Here is a 19,270-nt window from a genome sequence, read left to right as displayed (position 1 = left end):
TGTACATCCGCTATAAAAACGTGCACTGTATACGGTGCGTCTCTATTAATTTACAGGGCATGACCTATGTGCACAATGTCAAAAATGTCACAAACTTCCGTGGATGCAGATGGTCAAATGGTTGAATTACAAGCGGTGTTTGCGAACACACCTCCCTAATCATGCGCCGCTAGACCAAGAGCGACTGCCGAAGCAAAGCAGTGTCATGTGCCTTATAAAGTCTAAGAGCGATAAGATCCTATCGTGTCTTGTGCACTGTATGCTTTGGGTGCGAGTGAAAGTGTGCGAGGGTGACTCGAAAAGGATGGTGGCTTGGTGAGCGCCATCTTAACGTGTCAGAAAATGTGAAAGGGGGGGAGGACACAATGTCTCCTAGATAGCACAAGGGCGGTGTACTTCGATCCATGATGTCATGCTACCTTGCCCGACTGCCATAAAAACTTATAGGGATACTCCCGAATGAGCCGCGGTGATTTGGACATCACCACTTTCATCATGCAGTAGCATGACGTCATAAGCAAAGTGCACAGGCCTGCTATCTAGGAGGCAATGAAGAGGAGCTAACTCGCAGTAACATGTTCAAGTGCGCACGAGGGGGGAGGGGGGCAGGTTGGCACATGTCTCCTTTCATAGCGTAACAGTGGCTGTGCATGGCTGTCAGCGTGGCTGAGCGCATACGCAGCCCATGCGCTGTTTTAGGAGAAATCTGCCGCATGTGCAAACAGTGGGTGTGCCAAGATGGCATGGTATCATGTGCGCCGTCTTCCCGCGTGTTTAATACTGGAAGTTGCGAAATCATGAGTTTCGGAGACGCTTTGAAGCACGAGGCAGATGAAGCATTTGCTCCCTACTGCTGGCGCTTTTCAGGATAGCGTCGTCCCATTGCGGGCGACACTATCAGATGCAGGGGCGGAGAGGACACGAAAGCGTGGCTGGCTTCGCTTCGCACTGCCGATGTGAAGATATTGTCAACATGGCAAGAAAACACATCTTTCGCCACCGATTCTTAAATTTAAAATTTTTTCCCCATTAAAATCTACATTTTGTGACTTCCCGATAATTAAGAAAATATTGCGGCCCCTTCCGTGTAAGAAAAATTCATCGGAGACTGTACTTATTTGCATAAAAAGTCAAATTTCCATATAACAATATTTCGTTATAACGAAGCAAATTGCCGATTTTACAGACTTCATTACATTGGGTTTGGCTTCCAGATGTAGCAAGTTGTGTTTTTCATCCACTTACCTTATTACTTCTACATTTCAGCGAAAACAACTGTTAATTTCCCTTATGCTTTTCTTGACTTCATGTGGCTGTGTCAAACAAAAAATCGAGCCCCTCAGTTCCCCTTCTTCTCGTTCTGACACCAAACAAATTTTCAATTGCAGAGATGCCACTTGGATAGCAAAGCTCGAGAAGAAGCAATTAGGTTAAGAATTGTATGCTTCAAAAGTGGCCAATGACAATTACTACTAATGCAGCTTACCTTAGTGAGGGTTATCAGAAGGCCTCGTATAGAAGTGACGACAATGATGCCAACCAAAATAAAAGATATATGCTGTGACCAAAACTTCACCTACGGGCAAAAAAAAACACACACACACATTATGAACGATATCAGAGATATGTGATATGGTAAGAACTAAACACTGCTGAATGTGTGAGTTAAGTATCTAACTTAAGTATCTAACTCTTTAATGGGTGAGCTTATGCGCTGAAAGACAAGCAACCCTTATATCGCAACAATAGTGGTAAGCACAGTCCTCAGTCGTTGAATAGATTCTTAATGGTAAAGTGCATCCGTATTTATACATGTGCATCTGCATATATGCATGTGCAACCATACATTCCAGATTAATCATTGGTACTCACATATTATTGACAACATATAACACAATATGCAACACACACAAAATCTGATCAGGCACCCCACCTTCACAACAGAATTGGCAGCAGCATTCAATTTCGAATACATAGGTGCATCTTGCATTAAGCGACAACTTGATAGAAGTGATAATCCTGTGACCAACAAAAGGTAGAACAATGACTCTTAGCAATATGCCCTAACTCTATTTAGTGTGTCTTGTCACAGCCTTGTTGCTTCAAACATTAGCCTTTTTAAATTAAATTAATGAAGTGCTACACCAATAAATGCTTCCAAATGCTCCTTCCTCATTTTTCCCCGCTCCCAATGGAAGAAAAGCCATTGCAAGAATAACGCAGAAGTGAAAGCACTACAGACACCTTTTGTTATTGAGTGGTGTAGAGAACCAACATCACAACCTCAATGACGCGTGTACAGAAACAGTGGTGGGTCTTGTTGTTATTATTACCTGGCTTTTAGAAATGAAGACATCTCCCTGAATACCTATTGCCCTGGTCTCTAACTAACTCTTGCTTATTGCATGCAGCTCAGCAACCCAAAACAACATTTTGTAGTGATTATGTTCCAGCTGTACGCTTTTCCTCGCTGGCACAATCTACCAAAACCAAAATTTCTTAGTGGCAATATGCATATCATACACACATTAACTTTTTTGTTATTGTGCCTATAGAAATCTATCAATTTGATTGACAGTTTTAAATGAAAGTGTTTTATGCCTGGTTTCACAACTGATTTCTGGCAACAGATGTAACGGATATAACGTCCGCCATCTAGGAGCGGTGAAGCGAAGTACTGCATCGTGACACTAACGAGCGCCGACAGGGAGCGCTTCGGTAGTCACAGCGCAGCGGAAACTCCAGCGCGGTGTAGCCTGAGAATAAAGAACGAAGTGTAAACGGCTTCGTGACATTTTCAACGAAGTACTGTGTAATAAATTATAAAATAAACATTATTAAAGGTGTTCGACGGCAGGATTCGAACCAGGACCTCTAGTACAGAAGCCCCGACATTAAAACCATTATGCCACAAACGCATGCACCGACACACAAGCTTGGAATGCCCTTATCAATTTGTCGCGGGAAAGTCAACACGTTGAGACGCCTGGCACGTTTCAGCTCCGTTCATCAACAGGAGGCCGCGTGCAAAGCAAACATGCAACATCGTTGCCATCCCGCAAATCGTGCGCCTTTCGCAGCAGTGGACAGCGATGCAACAGCTTCTGTCAAGACACGTTTCACTTTCGTATGAAAGAGGGATCAACCATAATTTTTTTTCTATGCATTGTTACACATTTCCTTTGGAATTCTCCTAATAGCAACATTTGCAGCATCTGAAATGACGACTGAACTATAGATGGCAATCTTAATGCAATAGCATTAAGGGCCCCGTGTCGCAGAAAATCCGGCGTTGGTGTCAGCCTAAGCATCGACGTCTGTGGCATCCGTGGCGCAGAAATACAACCCGAACCACCCCGACCCCACAGGCCCTCGGCGTGGCGCAAGGGGTTAGTGAACAAAAATTGAATTTCTCAAAGTAAAATCCGTCAGAAAAATAGTAAAGTACGACTTAACTAGAACCTACAGACATGATAGTGTCGGATTGTAATTTGAATATAAGAGAAAAAAGCCTGATAAGCAGCCAGGGATCTCTGAATGCCCTGTCGTACGAGGTTTTCACTCACACAAGAGCACGTAGTCGGTTTCAGACCAACTTTTGACTGAAGCTTGACTAGCTGTCTAATCTCTAACATTTTCAACACCGCCTGTGCCAAGTTCCCTTATTCATTACCATACAATATTGTGCAACCCTCCACATTACTGTACAGCACTGTACAAGAAATGAACAAACCATGCGGGTGCTCCAGCGCCAGTTTAACGCACACTAGACCACCTTGATTGCACAGAAGAACACATTGAACAGAATAATCAAGTATGAGAAAGCTTGTGCATACTCCATGACCTAGCAACCATTGCCATATGAGCCTAAAGAATGCTGTAAAAAACAAACCAGGTGCCTGCTGTAATGAGTAAAAAAAAATGCTCCCTGCACAATGGAACCCTACCCCTATTTCACATTTGCAAATATAGTGCTTTCACACATACCATGGGCATCACTATGGCTAGTATTGATGCCAACAAATCTTCATAATAACTTTTTGCGTGATCTCACTAACAAAAGTTGGGAACTAGGAACCAGGTGCATATTTTGCATATTTGAGATTTTTTTTAACTCTCAGTACTTTACTAAAAATAGCTAATTAGTATTTTATTTGTGTTCCTTGCAGTACTTCTTTGAAGTTTCATAATTAAAAAAATATTCTGAGCAATTATTACTGCTATACATCCATTCAAAACACCAGTGATCAGGCTATAATTTTATGTATCACAGTATACATTGTGACCATTACATCTAGAAGTAAAATGTTAAAACATAAAAGCACCAAAAATGAGCACATTTCTAGTCGTAACGAAAGATTTAAGGAGTCGCACAAGAGGCATACAAGCTTATGCTGTATACAAAGCATTTTTGTAATGAGGTTAATATTCAGGCGTACACAAATTGAAGGAAAGAAAAATGATGGCATAACGTTAAGAACTTGAAAGATGAAAGTATAGTGATTAAAAACTGGGATATGACAGTATCAATAACACCCTTGGGAGAGGACTTTTTCCTGCAAAAAGCAGGCTAATAAAAATCACAAAACAAAAGCAAGCAAAGCTAGCCTGCAAAAGAGGCAGCGATTTCGTGTACGTGTGATGTCACATCGATGTCAACATTGTCATTGTTGCCTATGTATTATTAAAGCCATGACCAGCACCAAAAAAGACAAGTTGTCAGTGCACACTCTCTATTGCTGAACAATGTCAATTCACTCTACATTTTATACTACAAGAGATAGAAAGAGTTTAACAATATCTTCAGAGGCTAGTCTAGCGATAAGCTTGGCATGCTACTTCAGGTTCCATACTACAAGATAAGACAATACAGAACCACAGTACATATGAATGCAACTGGTTCTGGATCACGATGAATTTCACTCCGAGGAGGAATCCTCACAAGCAAATGAACACCACAGATGTAAGACATTAGCCAGACAAACACACAGACTCACATCAACGTCGAATCCCATGTAATGGACAGCAATCTGCATTCCCCTTGTCACAGGGTCCACCTTGCCGACACGATCAAATACAATGTTGATGGTGCACTGCAGAATATTCGAAAGAACAGTATTATGCCAGTGACTCGGTGCGTGCGTCGGCCGCGCACCTTCAGAACCGCAAGCTCGCCATCTATGATCACGTCGACTGCGGCCGCAGTTGCGGCAAACAATAGTTTTGTTTTTACTCAGTGCAAAACTAGCGAGGATGAGGAGCACCGTCTACACCGCGATGGGCGGCGACCTGGCGACACAGGCGAAAAAATTACCGGGATGTGCGCGCGGTAGTGAAAATCGTGTCTCAGATGATGACGTGCGCTGCGAGGCCTTTGCCGCTGCGAGCGCTAATCAGTCACGAGATGATGAGAATTGCAGCTTCCGCACTGCTTTTGTGCAAAATAGGGACAGGATTCTGCTGATTTATTCAGTAAATAAAAGCATGTTGACAAAGAAAGCATTTGTTTATTGTTTTCTTGATGCCCTTGATAATTCGACATTCGGTTAATTCGGACATTTTTTAGGTCCCGTGAAATCCGAATTAACGAGGTTTTACTATAGCAGTGCCATTCTTGAACGCCGACAGCCGCGACTTGTTACACGCGATCAAAGCACGCAGGAAGCAGAGTTAAACAATCAAAACGAGTCAACACAATCAGCAGCTGGATGGAGGAAGGTGGAGGGGAGGGGCACTGGCTTCCCCGCCATTAGAGTTTTCTCACAACAGCTCTGCCAACCCCGCATTGATTTTTTCATGCAACCCGGTTAGTGTTGTTATAGGGCCAGCTAGTGTTGTTTCTTAATGCTTTCCTATTACTGGCCCCCTAAAGTACTTTGGCAGCACAAATTTTTTAGGAGTTTTTGTACCCAGGCTTGCACATCAGACTAATGAAATGAAGTCAATAAAGCAGAACAGGTAAGTCTCGCATAAAGATATGTAAATACAGCAGATTTTCGTTAATTCTACCCCTACCGAAAATCCCGGTCAGCATCCACACATTTCTATGGGCCCAAATTTTGATTATTTCGATTCTGAAATTGGCCTCCACCAGACACTTCGAACTTGACTGGTCAGCATGCACATGCCTGACCCCAATGGTGACCCTAAGGGTAGCAGCGTCTGCCTTGGCGGCGCTTGGGCGATGAACACGCCGTCATCTTCCACTAAAAACACTTATTTCAGCCTGCCCTGGGAAGATTCTAAAGCAAAAAAAAAGAAGGTCTTTTCTTTGAGAAAAAAAAAAAAAAGGCCTAGAAACTAAGCGGAAAAAAAAAATTCTGGTAAATTTGGTACAATTTTTGTCGCTTCTCATGGTATGGAAAGGATAAGTTATTTCAGAAACTAAGCTAGCAGCAACAAGTCGCATCACCAGCTGTTGGTATTCTGACAAACCATATTCATCGCAGGACGAACTAGCGAAGTGATTAGTTTACGCGTGGGCCCCCATTACAATTGTGATTGTTGCGGAGTCGTCTGATAAATGCAGAATATCAAACATGCAACTGACCGTATGGAGGATGACACGTCTTGGTTCATAGACAGCGATAAAGTGCTGCCTGGGAAGGATGACGATTGGTGTTAAGTGCAAAAAATATCCATTCTCTGAAGGTTAAGTTAACTGGTTTCATCTTTTTCTTATTTTCAGAATCTGATGCATGCTTTATTTTTCTTGCCAAAGAATTGGATTTCTACTTTGTTTAGAAGCTCTAATGTCATTTCCACGCTCGTTTTCTACTCTGAACCTCTAAAAGTGTGTGCATGTTTGATTCGGGGATGTGTTAGAAATGGGCAAATACTGCCAAACGAGTCATCAGTGTATTTTGATGGTTTTTTTTCCTTTCTTGTTTAATTTGACCCACCGTATAATCCAATCACTTTTGTCAGTCCCTTCAGGGTCAAATTAACAGAAATTGACTGTACAAGTGAATAAGATGCCCACACTGGGTCCACACAGCTAACAAAAGAGCACTACTACATATGTACAGTGCAATAAAATTTCAGCAAGATTTTCTAAATGAAAAGTGAAAAGAAAGGATTAGATTCAGAATTACTCACAATAAATATCTTCCATATGCAGTACAAGGAGAAGAAGTAGCCGATAAAGTTGAAGTATTTCCCTTTGAAGGTTTTCGACCACTCTATCCTTTCCTGGGAAAAACAAAACAAAGTGTGCATGAAAAAAAAAAAAAAGAAAGAAAGAAAGAAGCGAGCATCGGCCAATGGCACAGTTAAGACCATGTTGATCCCCATAAACCTCACCATTCAAGTTTTTTAAAGGGGGAATAGGAAGGTTCCACTACTCTACTTTAATGTCTTTTTTTTTTTCTTTCTATTTTTGAGTTTTCCTAGCAAACAAAACTATCAAGATAGTCTGAGCGAGTCTATCAATAATGCAGTTAAATGAAGCGAAGTGTACCAACGCCACTTTAAACAATCTCTTTCTATCTTGACAGTTCTAGCCTTTCAATTCTTAAATTTTTCAGTGAACAAAACTAGGAGAAATAGAAGAGCAATTTTGTTAAAATAACAGCTGGCGTGACATACACAAAGCTAGGGAAAACCAAGGTATGATGTCAGGTGAGAAAAGGCTAAGAGGGCCACACATGAACATCACCACTTGATGCTAGGAAGAATTATTCAAATCTAGCTTATAGCCGAAATACAGTCCATACCTTGAGCTCTCCTCAAGTCCAGTGTTACTTCGGGCAAATATCATTCAGTGTGCTTCAAACTTCTATCACTGCTTCATCCCCAGAAGTTGCTATGCTGCGTAACATTCTTTTTGATGCCAGTGCTCATGTTGGCGAGTATGGGTTCTAGTCGCTACTACACTTGCCTTTGTGACACTGCCCAGGGAATTTCTTGTAGGACAAGTAGTGTTCATAAGTTAGAAACGATTCCCTGCTGATACGAGCAGGAAAGCTGTAGCTATGCTTTGGGTCGTGCTCGCCTCTCACCTTCTGCTACCTCTCATCCACAAGCTCTGGAACACTAAGGACCTTGCCTTGAGTGCCCTTCATGCAAAGGCTACACAAATTATTGCGACATTCTAGAACACGTATACCAGCCCATCTCTTCCCCGTTTCTGACCTTCGACTACGCCCTGAACAGGACTGGCTCATTCTCACCATGACCTGGCCCAGCAACTGCTACCTGGTGGACTATATCCAGTAAATGCATGGAAATGTTCATCAACAGAGCCCTGGACTGAGGGCCCCTTGGCATTATGGCTACCTTAGAAACAGTAACGTTGTCACTCATTCATTGATTCATTCATTCGCCTCTGCAGCTTTTTGTTGGCACCTCAAACTGTGACTTGTCAGGCAAAGGCTGTGATTTGTGTACTCAGTTAATTATACCATCTTGCATAATAATCACGATTATAGCTTCTTGCATCACTTATGTTTTGCCACTGTGAGATTGCGGGACAGCTGTAGTAAGCTCTCATGTGTGTTAACTCATTTTTTGCAGACATTACCTGCACCAGCAAGACGCTTAAGTGTGGGTGCATATCATAGGTAAATTTTGCCATGCTGTGTGGCTTTACAGCAATGCACCCTTCTAGCAGTTGTAACGACTGAAACATGCACAAAATTATTTTTAGAGCTTTGCACCATTAATTGTGCAGGGTTGTTTTCTGAAGATATGAGTGTTATTTAGCACAGCTATTTGAGTTAGTTTAAGGCCAACTGCAATGAAATTTCACTTTGGCTAAATTTGTCATAAATGAATACAGTATATAGTACGACTGAACCAATCTTGGCAAAGCTGCAGAGCTGGTAATTGTATAGTTCGTTTGTTAGCAGTCTTTAAACAGTACCTAACAGACGATGCATGCACTTGATGATGTAGCTAGGGCGCAAGTTCCGTCATGCCGTGGCCTCCGAGATTGTGGAGGTCATGCTGAGGAGTGTTAGGTCATGCATCATTTCCAGTGAGCGGTACTGGTGGTGTTCCTTTTTCAGTTTCAGTATCAAAAACCGATATATATGCGAGCGTTTTGAGACACTCCTGATCGTATTTCAAATGCCATATTTTTTTAACAAAGACCCTTCTATACTACAGTAGAACCCCGCTGTTACGTTCCCGGCTGCTGAGTTTTCCCGGCTGTTACGTCGTTTTCGGCCGGTCCCGGCACAGCTCCCACAGAACCCAATGCATTGGTAACCCCGCTGTTACGTTGCAACTGTGGAACCGTTCCCACATCATACGTTGCGAACTGCGACACCGCGCCGGCCCGAGCGGCCATTTTTACTTTTCATGTTGCTTGGCTTGGTTGCTTGACGATGGCATTGGCTGCCCAAAGTGCCGGGGGCGACACTTATTACGTATTTTCGGTTTCCACCAGCAAAAGTATGGCCTTTGAGATCCGCATTTGATATCTAAAGATGGTGTCTATGACGCGTTGCGGCCCTAAAATTCGTTTTGGCTCATAGATGTTCCGTATAAAGTCCAAGGGCGATAACGCCGTCGCCGCGCGCCGTATGCTTTCTTTCGCACGCGAGACGCAGTCATTGGCTCCCCTCGCACGCATTCACTCGCACATGCAGCATACGGCGCCATATGCTGCATGTGCGAGTGAAAGCGTGTGAGGGGAGCCGACGACCACGTCTCGCGCACGAAAGAAAGAAAAGCAGGGAGGAAGTGCGCCTCCTCCTGTTGCACTCGAGGCACCGGCGAGGGAGTGAGAGGGGAGGGATAGCGGGCAGCGTTGTGCTCTGGCATCATACTGCGCGGTGGCACGCGGTCGCGCGGGCCGTATCTTGAAAGCGATCTGCGTGGGGGCAGAGTCTACACAGTGTAGGTGCATCGGCGGCTCGTAGCTTTGTGCGTGCTGCGTGTTCTCGGCGCTCAGTTTGCGTTTAAACGATAGACAACAGCACGAAGGTCACTTCGCTCGTTTCTGCAGTGGCGATTAACTGCGCAAACAACTGCGCGTGTCCGCGCTCATCGAGTGTGATGTGTTCATGTTTGCCTGTTTGTTAATTAGTTAATAAGCGAATGTTTACAAGTTTATACGGACGATAAAATTACTATTCTTATTTTGTATAGCTCATCGCAATCGATACTTTGGCTGTCGGGTGAAACTGCTTTTTGTCACACGTAAGAATTAAAATAACATTGTGTGCAGTTCAACACTACTCCCATTTCTCAATTTTTCCTGTTTCCTGGCTCTTATGGTTTTTTTTACGGTCCCATGAAAAACGTAACAGCGGGGTTCTACAGTATCTAAATTATTATCTTAAGCTAGGCTTTTTATGTGGTCCAACATTTTGTTGCAGTTGGCCTTTGAGCCCACAATTCTCCTACCCTTCCCAATGAATGTGATTGGGGGTGCGGAAAACATACGTGCAAAAATACAAGAATTATATTTTTTTATACCAAGAGTATCTGAGCCGTATCCCTATTACTTTGCAAGTAAATTGCATAGAACTGTCAAGAGAATTTGCTGTTGGGCTAGTTGGTACATGATATTTAGGATAGATACAGCGCAAGGAACGAGACAAGAAAACTGTGCTGTTTCCATTCTAAATAGAACAGTACTTGGCAATTCCTGGATATGTACATGTAGCCAGGTAGCCTGAACAGGTTAAGTAAATGCAAATATTTAACATGTTGCACTAGCAAATGCGGTGAACTTCAGTGACATACATGTAAACATGGCTGTGCTACATGACTGAGCTATGGACCATATGCTACACGAACAAGCCTTTGCTCACCAGCATGTTGTGTAACTCCACCGTCTCCAGAAACAACTGTCGGCTGAACTCCTCCAGGGCTTCCACACTCTGCCTCAGCTGCCCAATGTCTGCAACATGCAGAAGAAATCCAAGCAGGCCATTGCAACATGTGAAGTTTCACGTGACATGGAAAATTCCAGTATTGCTTGCACACAAAGTCACCGGGCCTTCCTCCCACACACCACTGAGGAAGAGGTGACACAGACTGGATTCGCAGCATCTGCTCTCGTGTAAAATAGAGCGTCATCAATACATTCCCAGTTTCTATGCTTTCTCAACTGCAACATCACATTTCTGTGGTCGCAGTACAAAGCCCATAGGCTGCTATGTATTTTATTCCTGCTGAATATGTTGCCATTCAGCACTTCTTGTTGGGCTAACCAGTTCATAGTGCCAGAGAAGAACATTGGTTGAAATAGAACAAGAAAGCGACGAGATGTAGGCTACAGCCATGTGAGGCTGTTCATGTGGGGTTCAACAGCCTGTCATCTTCCCTGTGGCCTGCCTGTTTAAGCGACATTTTTGAGGAACATTGCCACTCTATGACCTTCTCTCACGTTACACTGCACTTTGTATGGGGCAGCAATTTGATTTGCCCACGTGCTGGCAAAATATGATTTATTAGTGCATAAGTCGAACCTCAACATAATGAACAAAGTTATAACGAATTATCAGATACAACAATGTAAATATAAAATTCGGTTGGTCATGCTTAATTTCCACGTGTGGTCTCCTGTTATAAAAAAGACGAAAATGGCTGAATCTGACACGGTATTGGTTATAGCGGAGCAAATTCTTGTTTGCAGGTGGCCTAAAATATATACTCTGATAGCTAAAATGTCAAATGCAGTCATTAACCGATGTTTCAGATGTCTGATTTCATATGCACAATTTCTGCGGCGCTGGGCCCTATCTCCTAGCAACAATGTAAACAACAATAGTAACTGAAATTCTGGACACAGCATGGTGTTTCAGGCATGGAACACACATGCAATGCCACAAACATGGCGGCCAAGGACAAAGTTGCTGCCATGTCGAATGGCACAAAACTCGCGGACAAGTCACACGTTGAGACGCCTGGCGCTTTTCAATTTGGCCACCTTCACAGGCTGAACTGCTGCAATTAGTAGCAATTGCGTGTGTTTGCAGGGTACTCTGCACTTATAGAAGTATACATTTCTCTGGAATTTAAGACAGTGAAGGCAGATAAAGCGTATAATAAACAAAGCCACAGGAGCGTCTGAATCAACAAGCACAAAGATCAGACAAATCCATCTACTTCCCATCATTCCCATGGTGGCTGAACGATCGCAACGCCAGAGTTCCCTCTAGTAATTATTGTAAGAAACTCAATGGTTGACAGGGATGACGCCATCTAGAAAACGCTTCTCCATCGTGACACTAATGAGTGCCGACAGGGGGGTGCTTTGGTAGTCACAGCGCAGCAGAGGCTCCAAAGCAGTATAGCCTGGTGTTGGCACTTTCCGCACATGGTTTTACTTTTGTGTCGGATTTGCCTGTGGCACCTCGTCGCCTACTGAGTGCAGCTTCAACATGCATCAGCAGTGCTTAGACGCCACCTACTGCTTCGCTTGTGATGGCCCCAATTAAGAAAACTGCTGCACTAAGTGGCGCAGAAAGGCAACAATGTTGACCAACGAATCTCGCTTTGGTCCGGCGAGAGACAGGCCAGCACGAAGCAGGACGCATTCGCAGTGCACGCTGCGAACTCTGCCACTCATATTCCTGAAGCTGAGTGTGTCGCAAACGCGTCGCAACTCAACTGGCTGCCCAGAAACTACGAAGTTGGACCAAAATACTCGTACCGTCGCCAAAGTGACTCGGCAGCTGGACGCCACTCGCCAACAGAACGCTGCGCACCAAGCACACATGAAACACGTTGGCCAGCCCGCAAATCAAGCGCCTTTCACTGCAGCGGACCATGAGTTCACGAAGCAAACATGCAACAGCTTCTATGAAGATATGTTTCACTTTCGTGTTCTGCTGATTCCTATGAAAGAGGGATTCAACCATATTTTTGTTTTCTTAGTGCCCTTCAACTAGCATGAGGGTAAGTTAGATTAATAAAGAACAGGTATGACAGGCTAGCGATTTGTCAATTTCTCTAATTACAGTGTAACCATCACTTGTGTGTAAATGCTAGTCTCATGATGCCTACACACCTTCAGCACCACTGGCCGGAGTTGATGTGACGCTCTGCAACATGCCCCAGATGCCGGTGGTTTGCCGACCCGATGCCGACTGTTTCTGCTTTTCCCTCATTGCCAGGGCGATCCTGTGGTAAGGCAAGATGACATAATATATGAAAGTTGCTTCTGAAATCTGCAACATACTGCATCTTAGCGCATGCAGCCCACCCTTGCATGTAGCCTGCACCCCCAATTACAACCCCGAAGAAAAATGAAAAATAAAGAAATGCCTCAATGTTTACAGAAGTGCTCAAAACTTACTAAGACAAAACAATGCAACTGTTGACAAAAAGTGAAACTTACAAATATTGTTTTTTACATTTAGTCCATGACAGCTTTCGCTACGGCTCTCTTGAAATGCAGCACACGTTCACAACAGTGCAGAACGTGTTTATATGCAGTAGGGACTTATGCGTTTTACGCAGCAGTAAAAACCCATTTATTCGCACTGTTCTCAAGTATTTCCGTTTATATGCCAATTTTACCTCTATGTGCAACTGCATGGCAATAATGTTGCCTTGGCATCAAGGCAACCAAATCGGCACTGCCACAAAGTTACATTCAAGGCAAAATTCGCCATATAAACCACTGTGCACTTAAAATTTCTTTAATCTTCTGTGCAGCTTATACACACTAAAATATTGTACAAGGAATGTGCAACTATTCGATTTCATCTAACTGTAGCAAACAGGGACTAAAACAGTGGCAGGAACATGAAGGGAGAACTTGCTACCAAACTGAAAGTGGCATGAAGCTACAAAGGAAACAAATTATTCGTACTAAACTCATTACCTGTGCTACCTCTTGATTTGCCCTTGGCCCACCAGCTGCTAGCCTCGTGGTTATATCTTGGCTGGCAAAAAAACTTGCATGAAGGGGATGGTACGGGGTCCGATTCCAGCACCAGGATAAATTTTAAAGTGAATAGCCTTCTTCGGCTTTCTCGCCCATTTTTGTGGTGGTTGGATTTTCACCGCCGATGAGAAGGGTGCATGCTCTTGTACAATCGAGCTGCGAGTTGCGTTTGCCACTGAACGCCAACCATTACAGCTCTTTAAGATGCACATACTATTCTGAGAGAGCTTTGCGGCATCTGAAGGTTTAGATGCTGTGGTGGAATGCTCAGTCTATGCTAATGCTTGAGATGTGCTCACTAATTGTTCTGTTCTCTATGGAATTGAGCAATGAAATAACAAATGCTACCTAAATATCCTTGTTAGAACAACTATAACCTAGAAGTGTTAGGCTATTCGCTTATATTGACAATCATTGTCGATGGTTTCTACACAATTTCTTCCTTCAGATGCAAACCTTTTTTTTCTTTCTCAGGAAAGCACATGGGTTTTCTTTGTAGCCTTGCAGAACTCCTCAGGGAGTTTCTTTTATGTTGAATCATTCTTTATCTTCTAGGTTTCAACAAAACACACCTCACCAACTGCAATTTTCATGGTTCCGGAAACTGTGGTCACCTAACATATTTTGTGCACTTACAAAACGCCCAGTTTGCCAAACTTTGGAATAGAATTGTGTGCATTTTAGAAAACATGACACATTTATTCCCACTTTTCCACTCCATGTTTGTTTATCTACTTACTGAAGCAAAAAAAAAAAAACTAAATTCAAGAAAAGTTCCGAGTTATGCAAGAACAGTTGAACTTGTGCAATGAAAAATAACAATGAAAAATGATAACTAATTACAGCAACCATATATATATATTCTGTACTTGAAAAACAGACCTCAAAGAACTGCAGACAGAAGTACTGTAGAAACTCATTCATATGACCCTGTTATGTTTTCTTGGTTCTTACATGCTGAAACATGTTGTGCTTTGTTCCCATAGGGTCATGCGTACAGTATTGGCACCCCATTTGTTACATTTCACTTGAAGGTTCTTAAGTCCAAGAAGTTCAATGACACACTACTGATGACGCAATGCATTTCCTCTTTACATAGTGGGACATCATTCCCAATTTGATTGTGCGACATACCTTCTGTAAACACGGGTTTCAATGTTTGGAGGGGCAGGGGCAAGAACTTGCAGGGTGCAACACTGATAGAAATTACAATTACACGCAACACACTGATAGAAATTACAATTACACGCAACACACTAACAATGCCAACGAGTTTGCCAAAAAGGTACAGGGAACTTGAGGATGCTATGACACAAATAGGAGCCAATAGCAATTATTGTGAATATGTATTCTTCAATAAATATTCTTGGGACTTTACAACTACTGAACACGTCAGACCGATCGCAACATGGCCCATGACATCGAAAATGAAGAAGGGGAGGATGAAGACCCATGCACGTTTGCAGATGCTGTCATGGCCTTTGATATTTTGCACTGTTATTTCGATATACGTGGCTTTGCATAAACTAAAAAAGGGTCGTGAGCACTTCAGAAAGGGCTGCTACTATAAAATATTCAATACAAGTGGCAGAAAGAAATTACAAGATTATTTTAATCAAGGGTCACGACTATGACTGCAAAAGAAAGAAAAGTGTGATGTTTAATCTAACTGCCAGGGGGGCAATAGTGAGCTTCATTTAGTGTGCTATAAATAGTTTGTTGGTTTTTTATTCAACTTCAAAAAAGCTTATAGCCTCATCTGTAATGCTGCTGTAAGCATTATTGTATGCTACCCTTTCTTGGAACATGCTTTCTTTTCCTGTGGCCCCGTAGAAAAATGGCCAGTGTTCTAATGTACCACCAGTATATGGGCTCAATGAATTAATGAAGGAAATAATTAGAAAGGTTACCCATTAAAAATGAAAACTAGTGCCAAACCAATAACATATAATAGCAACCTAGCTTTTCTATTCAAACCTTACTGCAGCATCAATTTAACCAAAACAAAGACAAGATTTCTTTAACAGAGCCAACAATTCCAAGTACTGTACATCCTAGCAATCGGCTAAAACAATTTTTCGGCAGCCAGCTGAACAGTTTTTTTCAAGTAAAGCACAATATCGGACTTGTAGAACAGAATTTACTGAACACATCAGATTTTTATGAATGCAAATATAGTTGGGCACGGTAAGAGAAGAACAAATGCAATACCAGACCTCTTCTTTTTCATGATGATTACATCAAATGTTTGTAGAAGCTTCTTCTCCATGTTTTGCACATCAGTGAGAGTAACCACCCTGTAAAATGTCAAATGAGACAGCACGTTACAGATTACACCAAGCTGTTGAACAAACCCTGCAGAAAAGTGCCAAGATGGCTTTCCCACAATGTCTAAATGCCCAAAATCTGGCCAGCAGAATACTGCTAGAAACGTGATTACGAGACAGCTGAGAAGCTGGGAAAAAAATAAAATTAAAAAATCCGCACTTCATTTGGAGCATGGTGCAGAATATAGCACAAGGTTCCACTTTGTCAGGTTGGTAATTATGAAAGAAAAGCTACGTTACAGTCTTGCAAATAATAATACAATAATAATGATAAGTATTAGTAAAAATATTTTTGTTAGCTCCAAACCAATACATTGAATGCCATTTCTAACAATGGTTTGCAGGTGAATTTTTAGAAGATTGTACAAGCTGAAAGAGGCTCTCAAGACCACCACGGACAGTACAGAACCTTGTGTCTTGTTTTGCAATGTAACCCAGCATTCAACTTCCTTTTCACAAACAAGAGGGTACATCATGTTTGGTTGGCTTTTTGTTCTCTTCGCTTCATTACAGTAGTTGTCAATGTAATACTTTCCGAGCACCCTCCATCTGAACTGTTATTCAAACATGTTTTTCATTGCAGGTTAAGATGTCAAGAAGCTTACAAAAAAAAAAAAAAAAATATCAGCACTCTGATGTAACATCCACGCAAAATCCCTTGAACATCCCTACAAACACGAAAATTCCAACTAATTGGTGTTCTACCACAACTAGTCTGTACCACTATGAAATGAGATAAAGTTAAACCAACGAAGTCGGTAAAATAAGCAATCTGCTTCATTACATCAAAATTTTGCAATACTGAAATTCGACCTTTTATGCAAATAAGTACAGTCACCGTTGGATTTTTCTTACATGGAAGGGGCTGCAAAATATTCCAAATTATAACAGGGCAATCAGCTGCTCACACATAGTTGTTCATGTGGTAGGCGGCTGCCGAATAGGGGCGCTACAAAGCAAGGCGGTCTGGAGGCGTGGAGGTGTGTTTGGGCACGGAGACTGTAGGAGATTCCCGAAGCCGGCGGAGGAGCGTGCTTGCAGCTGTTTGGTGACTGATCGCGCACGCTCAAAGTTTGATATATCCAATATCTGTTTTGTTATAAAAAATACATTTTACATGCATAATGATAGAATTTCGGGTGTATGATAGAGAGCATATTTCGCTCTATCAATTTTAAAGCAGCTGGATGTAATTCAACCATTTCACCGTCTGCATCTGTGGAAGTTTCCATTTATTGTCTCGGTATTCCTGCGCAGTGGCAGTAAAATTTCATTATATTGAAATCGTGTATAAACACACTTCATTATATTGAGGTTCAAAATGCATGATGTTCTATGGACAAGAACTTATAAAATGTCAAATACTTCGTTATATACAGAATTTCGTTACATGAAAGTTCATTATATGAAGGTTTAACTGTATTACATTCCTGACTGAAATACTTCTTTTATGTTTGAAAGCTACAGTTTGGCTATGAGGCAGCATTTCAGTTGCTGCAGGGAAGACTCCAGATTAACATAAAATCTCCAAGAGCTGTTAAACATACGCTGAATTTCAGTGCACAGGCATTGCTGTACAATGTCGCCATTGGAATGCAACTGCTGCTACTTGAAATTACATAATTGATGTGTTTTTGTGTCCCAGAGCTATTCTGGGGCAATGAGAGATGCTGTAGGCAAAGTGCTGCTGATTAATATTGATTACCTGGGGTTTTCATAAATATAAACCGAGTAATCATGCAGTTCGCATCATGTTGCCATCAGAATATGACTGCCATATCTGAAAATCGGCTACTCAGCAGAGTAAAATAGCTTTTGAATTGGAGAGGCAAGTAATACTGTGTTTTGCCACTGCATTTTGAGAACAGTTGTTTTAAAAGAAGCACACACTCATGCCTACTTTTCTGCGCAGTTTTAGTTGCCACTCACCTCATAAAGTAGGCCATGGAGGTGTATGGGTAGTTGACTGCACCAAATCCGGACAGTACGGCCATCAGCGTGACACCCACGACACCTACACGGCTGATGACTTGCTCTATCGAGAGTATGCCTAGCAGGAACCAAGAAGAACATGTCAAAATTTGGTTGCTTATAACATGTGCGAGCTGTATCAGCAAACATTAGCCAGGCTTTAAAGAATAATGACACTGCCTACAAGGATAAGAGTGATGCATTGTTTTCAAGTGCCTTATGCAACTAGGATATACTTTTTTTAATATTCCCTGGCTAACAAATTAACTTTACTTATTTACAATCTCCTTGAATACTGAATACTGATTGCTATCCTACATTAACTGGGACACATTGTAAAAAAAAAAAAAAGAAGAGAGCCAACAAAGAATGCAGCACAAATACAGTAGAACCCCACTGTTACGTTACCGGGTGCTGCATTTTCCCGGCTGTTACGTCGTTTTCGGCTGGTCCTGACACAGCTCCCATAGAACCCAATGTATTGGTAACCCCACTGTTACGTCACAACTGTGGGACCGTTCCCGCATCATACATTGCGAACTGCCACCCCGAACCGGCCCGAGCGGCCATTTTATCTTTTCATTTCACTTGGCTTGGTGGCTTGACGATGGGACTGGCCGCCCAAAGTGCCGGGGGCAACACCTGTGACATATTTTTGGTTTCCGCCAGCAAAAGTATGGCCCTTGAGATCCGTATTTGCTATCTAAAGATGGTGTCTATGATGCGTTGCGGCCCTAAAATTGGTTTGGCTCATAGATATTCCGTATAAAGTCCAAGAGCGAGAATGCCGTCGCCACGCACCGTATGCTGTATGTGCGTGCGAGGGGAGCCGACGACTGCATCTAAATCTCGCGTGCAAAAGAAAGAAAAGCAGGGAGGAAGTGCTCCTTCTTCCGTTGTGCTCGAGGCACCGGCAAGGGAGTGAGGGGGGAGGGATAGCGGGCGGCATTGTACTCTGGCATCAACTGCATAGTGCGCGGCGGAACGCGGTCCGTATCTTGAAAGCGATCGGCGTTGGGGGCAGAGTCTAGGCAGTGTAGGTGCGTCGGCAGCTTGTAGCTTTGTGCGTGCTGTGTGTTCTCGGCACTCAGTTTGCGTTGAAGTGATAGACAATATCACGAAG

At 42.7% G+C, this 19,270-nt stretch overlaps 1 protein-coding gene across 2 annotated transcripts in view; it reads right to left on the bottom strand.

The window, feature by feature from the left end:
• The window catches only part of LOC119455950 (Golgi pH regulator), a 41,639-nt gene that overhangs the window by 12,767 nt on the left and 9,602 nt on the right, over nt 1-19,270 (bottom strand). For both annotated transcript variants that reach the window (XM_037717499.2, XM_037717500.2), the window contains exons 6-12: nt 18,106-18,226; nt 16,066-16,146; nt 12,968-13,080; nt 10,764-10,852; nt 7,099-7,191; nt 4,998-5,093; nt 1,487-1,576 (exon numbers count right to left, since the gene is read on the bottom strand). In XM_037717499.2, the coding sequence (XP_037573427.1) occupies nt 1,487-1,576; nt 4,998-5,093; nt 7,099-7,191; nt 10,764-10,852; nt 12,968-13,080; nt 16,066-16,146; nt 18,106-18,226 (683 nt within the window). The remainder of the gene's footprint in view (nt 1-1,486; nt 1,577-4,997; nt 5,094-7,098; nt 7,192-10,763; nt 10,853-12,967; nt 13,081-16,065; nt 16,147-18,105; nt 18,227-19,270) is intronic.

This window comes from Dermacentor silvarum, chromosome 6 (assembly GCF_013339745.2).
Source record: "Dermacentor silvarum isolate Dsil-2018 chromosome 6, BIME_Dsil_1.4, whole genome shotgun sequence".
NCBI classification, from domain to species: Eukaryota; Metazoa; Arthropoda; class Arachnida; order Ixodida; family Ixodidae; genus Dermacentor; species Dermacentor silvarum.
The sequence above is the reverse complement of the archived record's forward strand: the minus strand, read 5'-3'. Positions and strand labels throughout refer to the sequence as shown.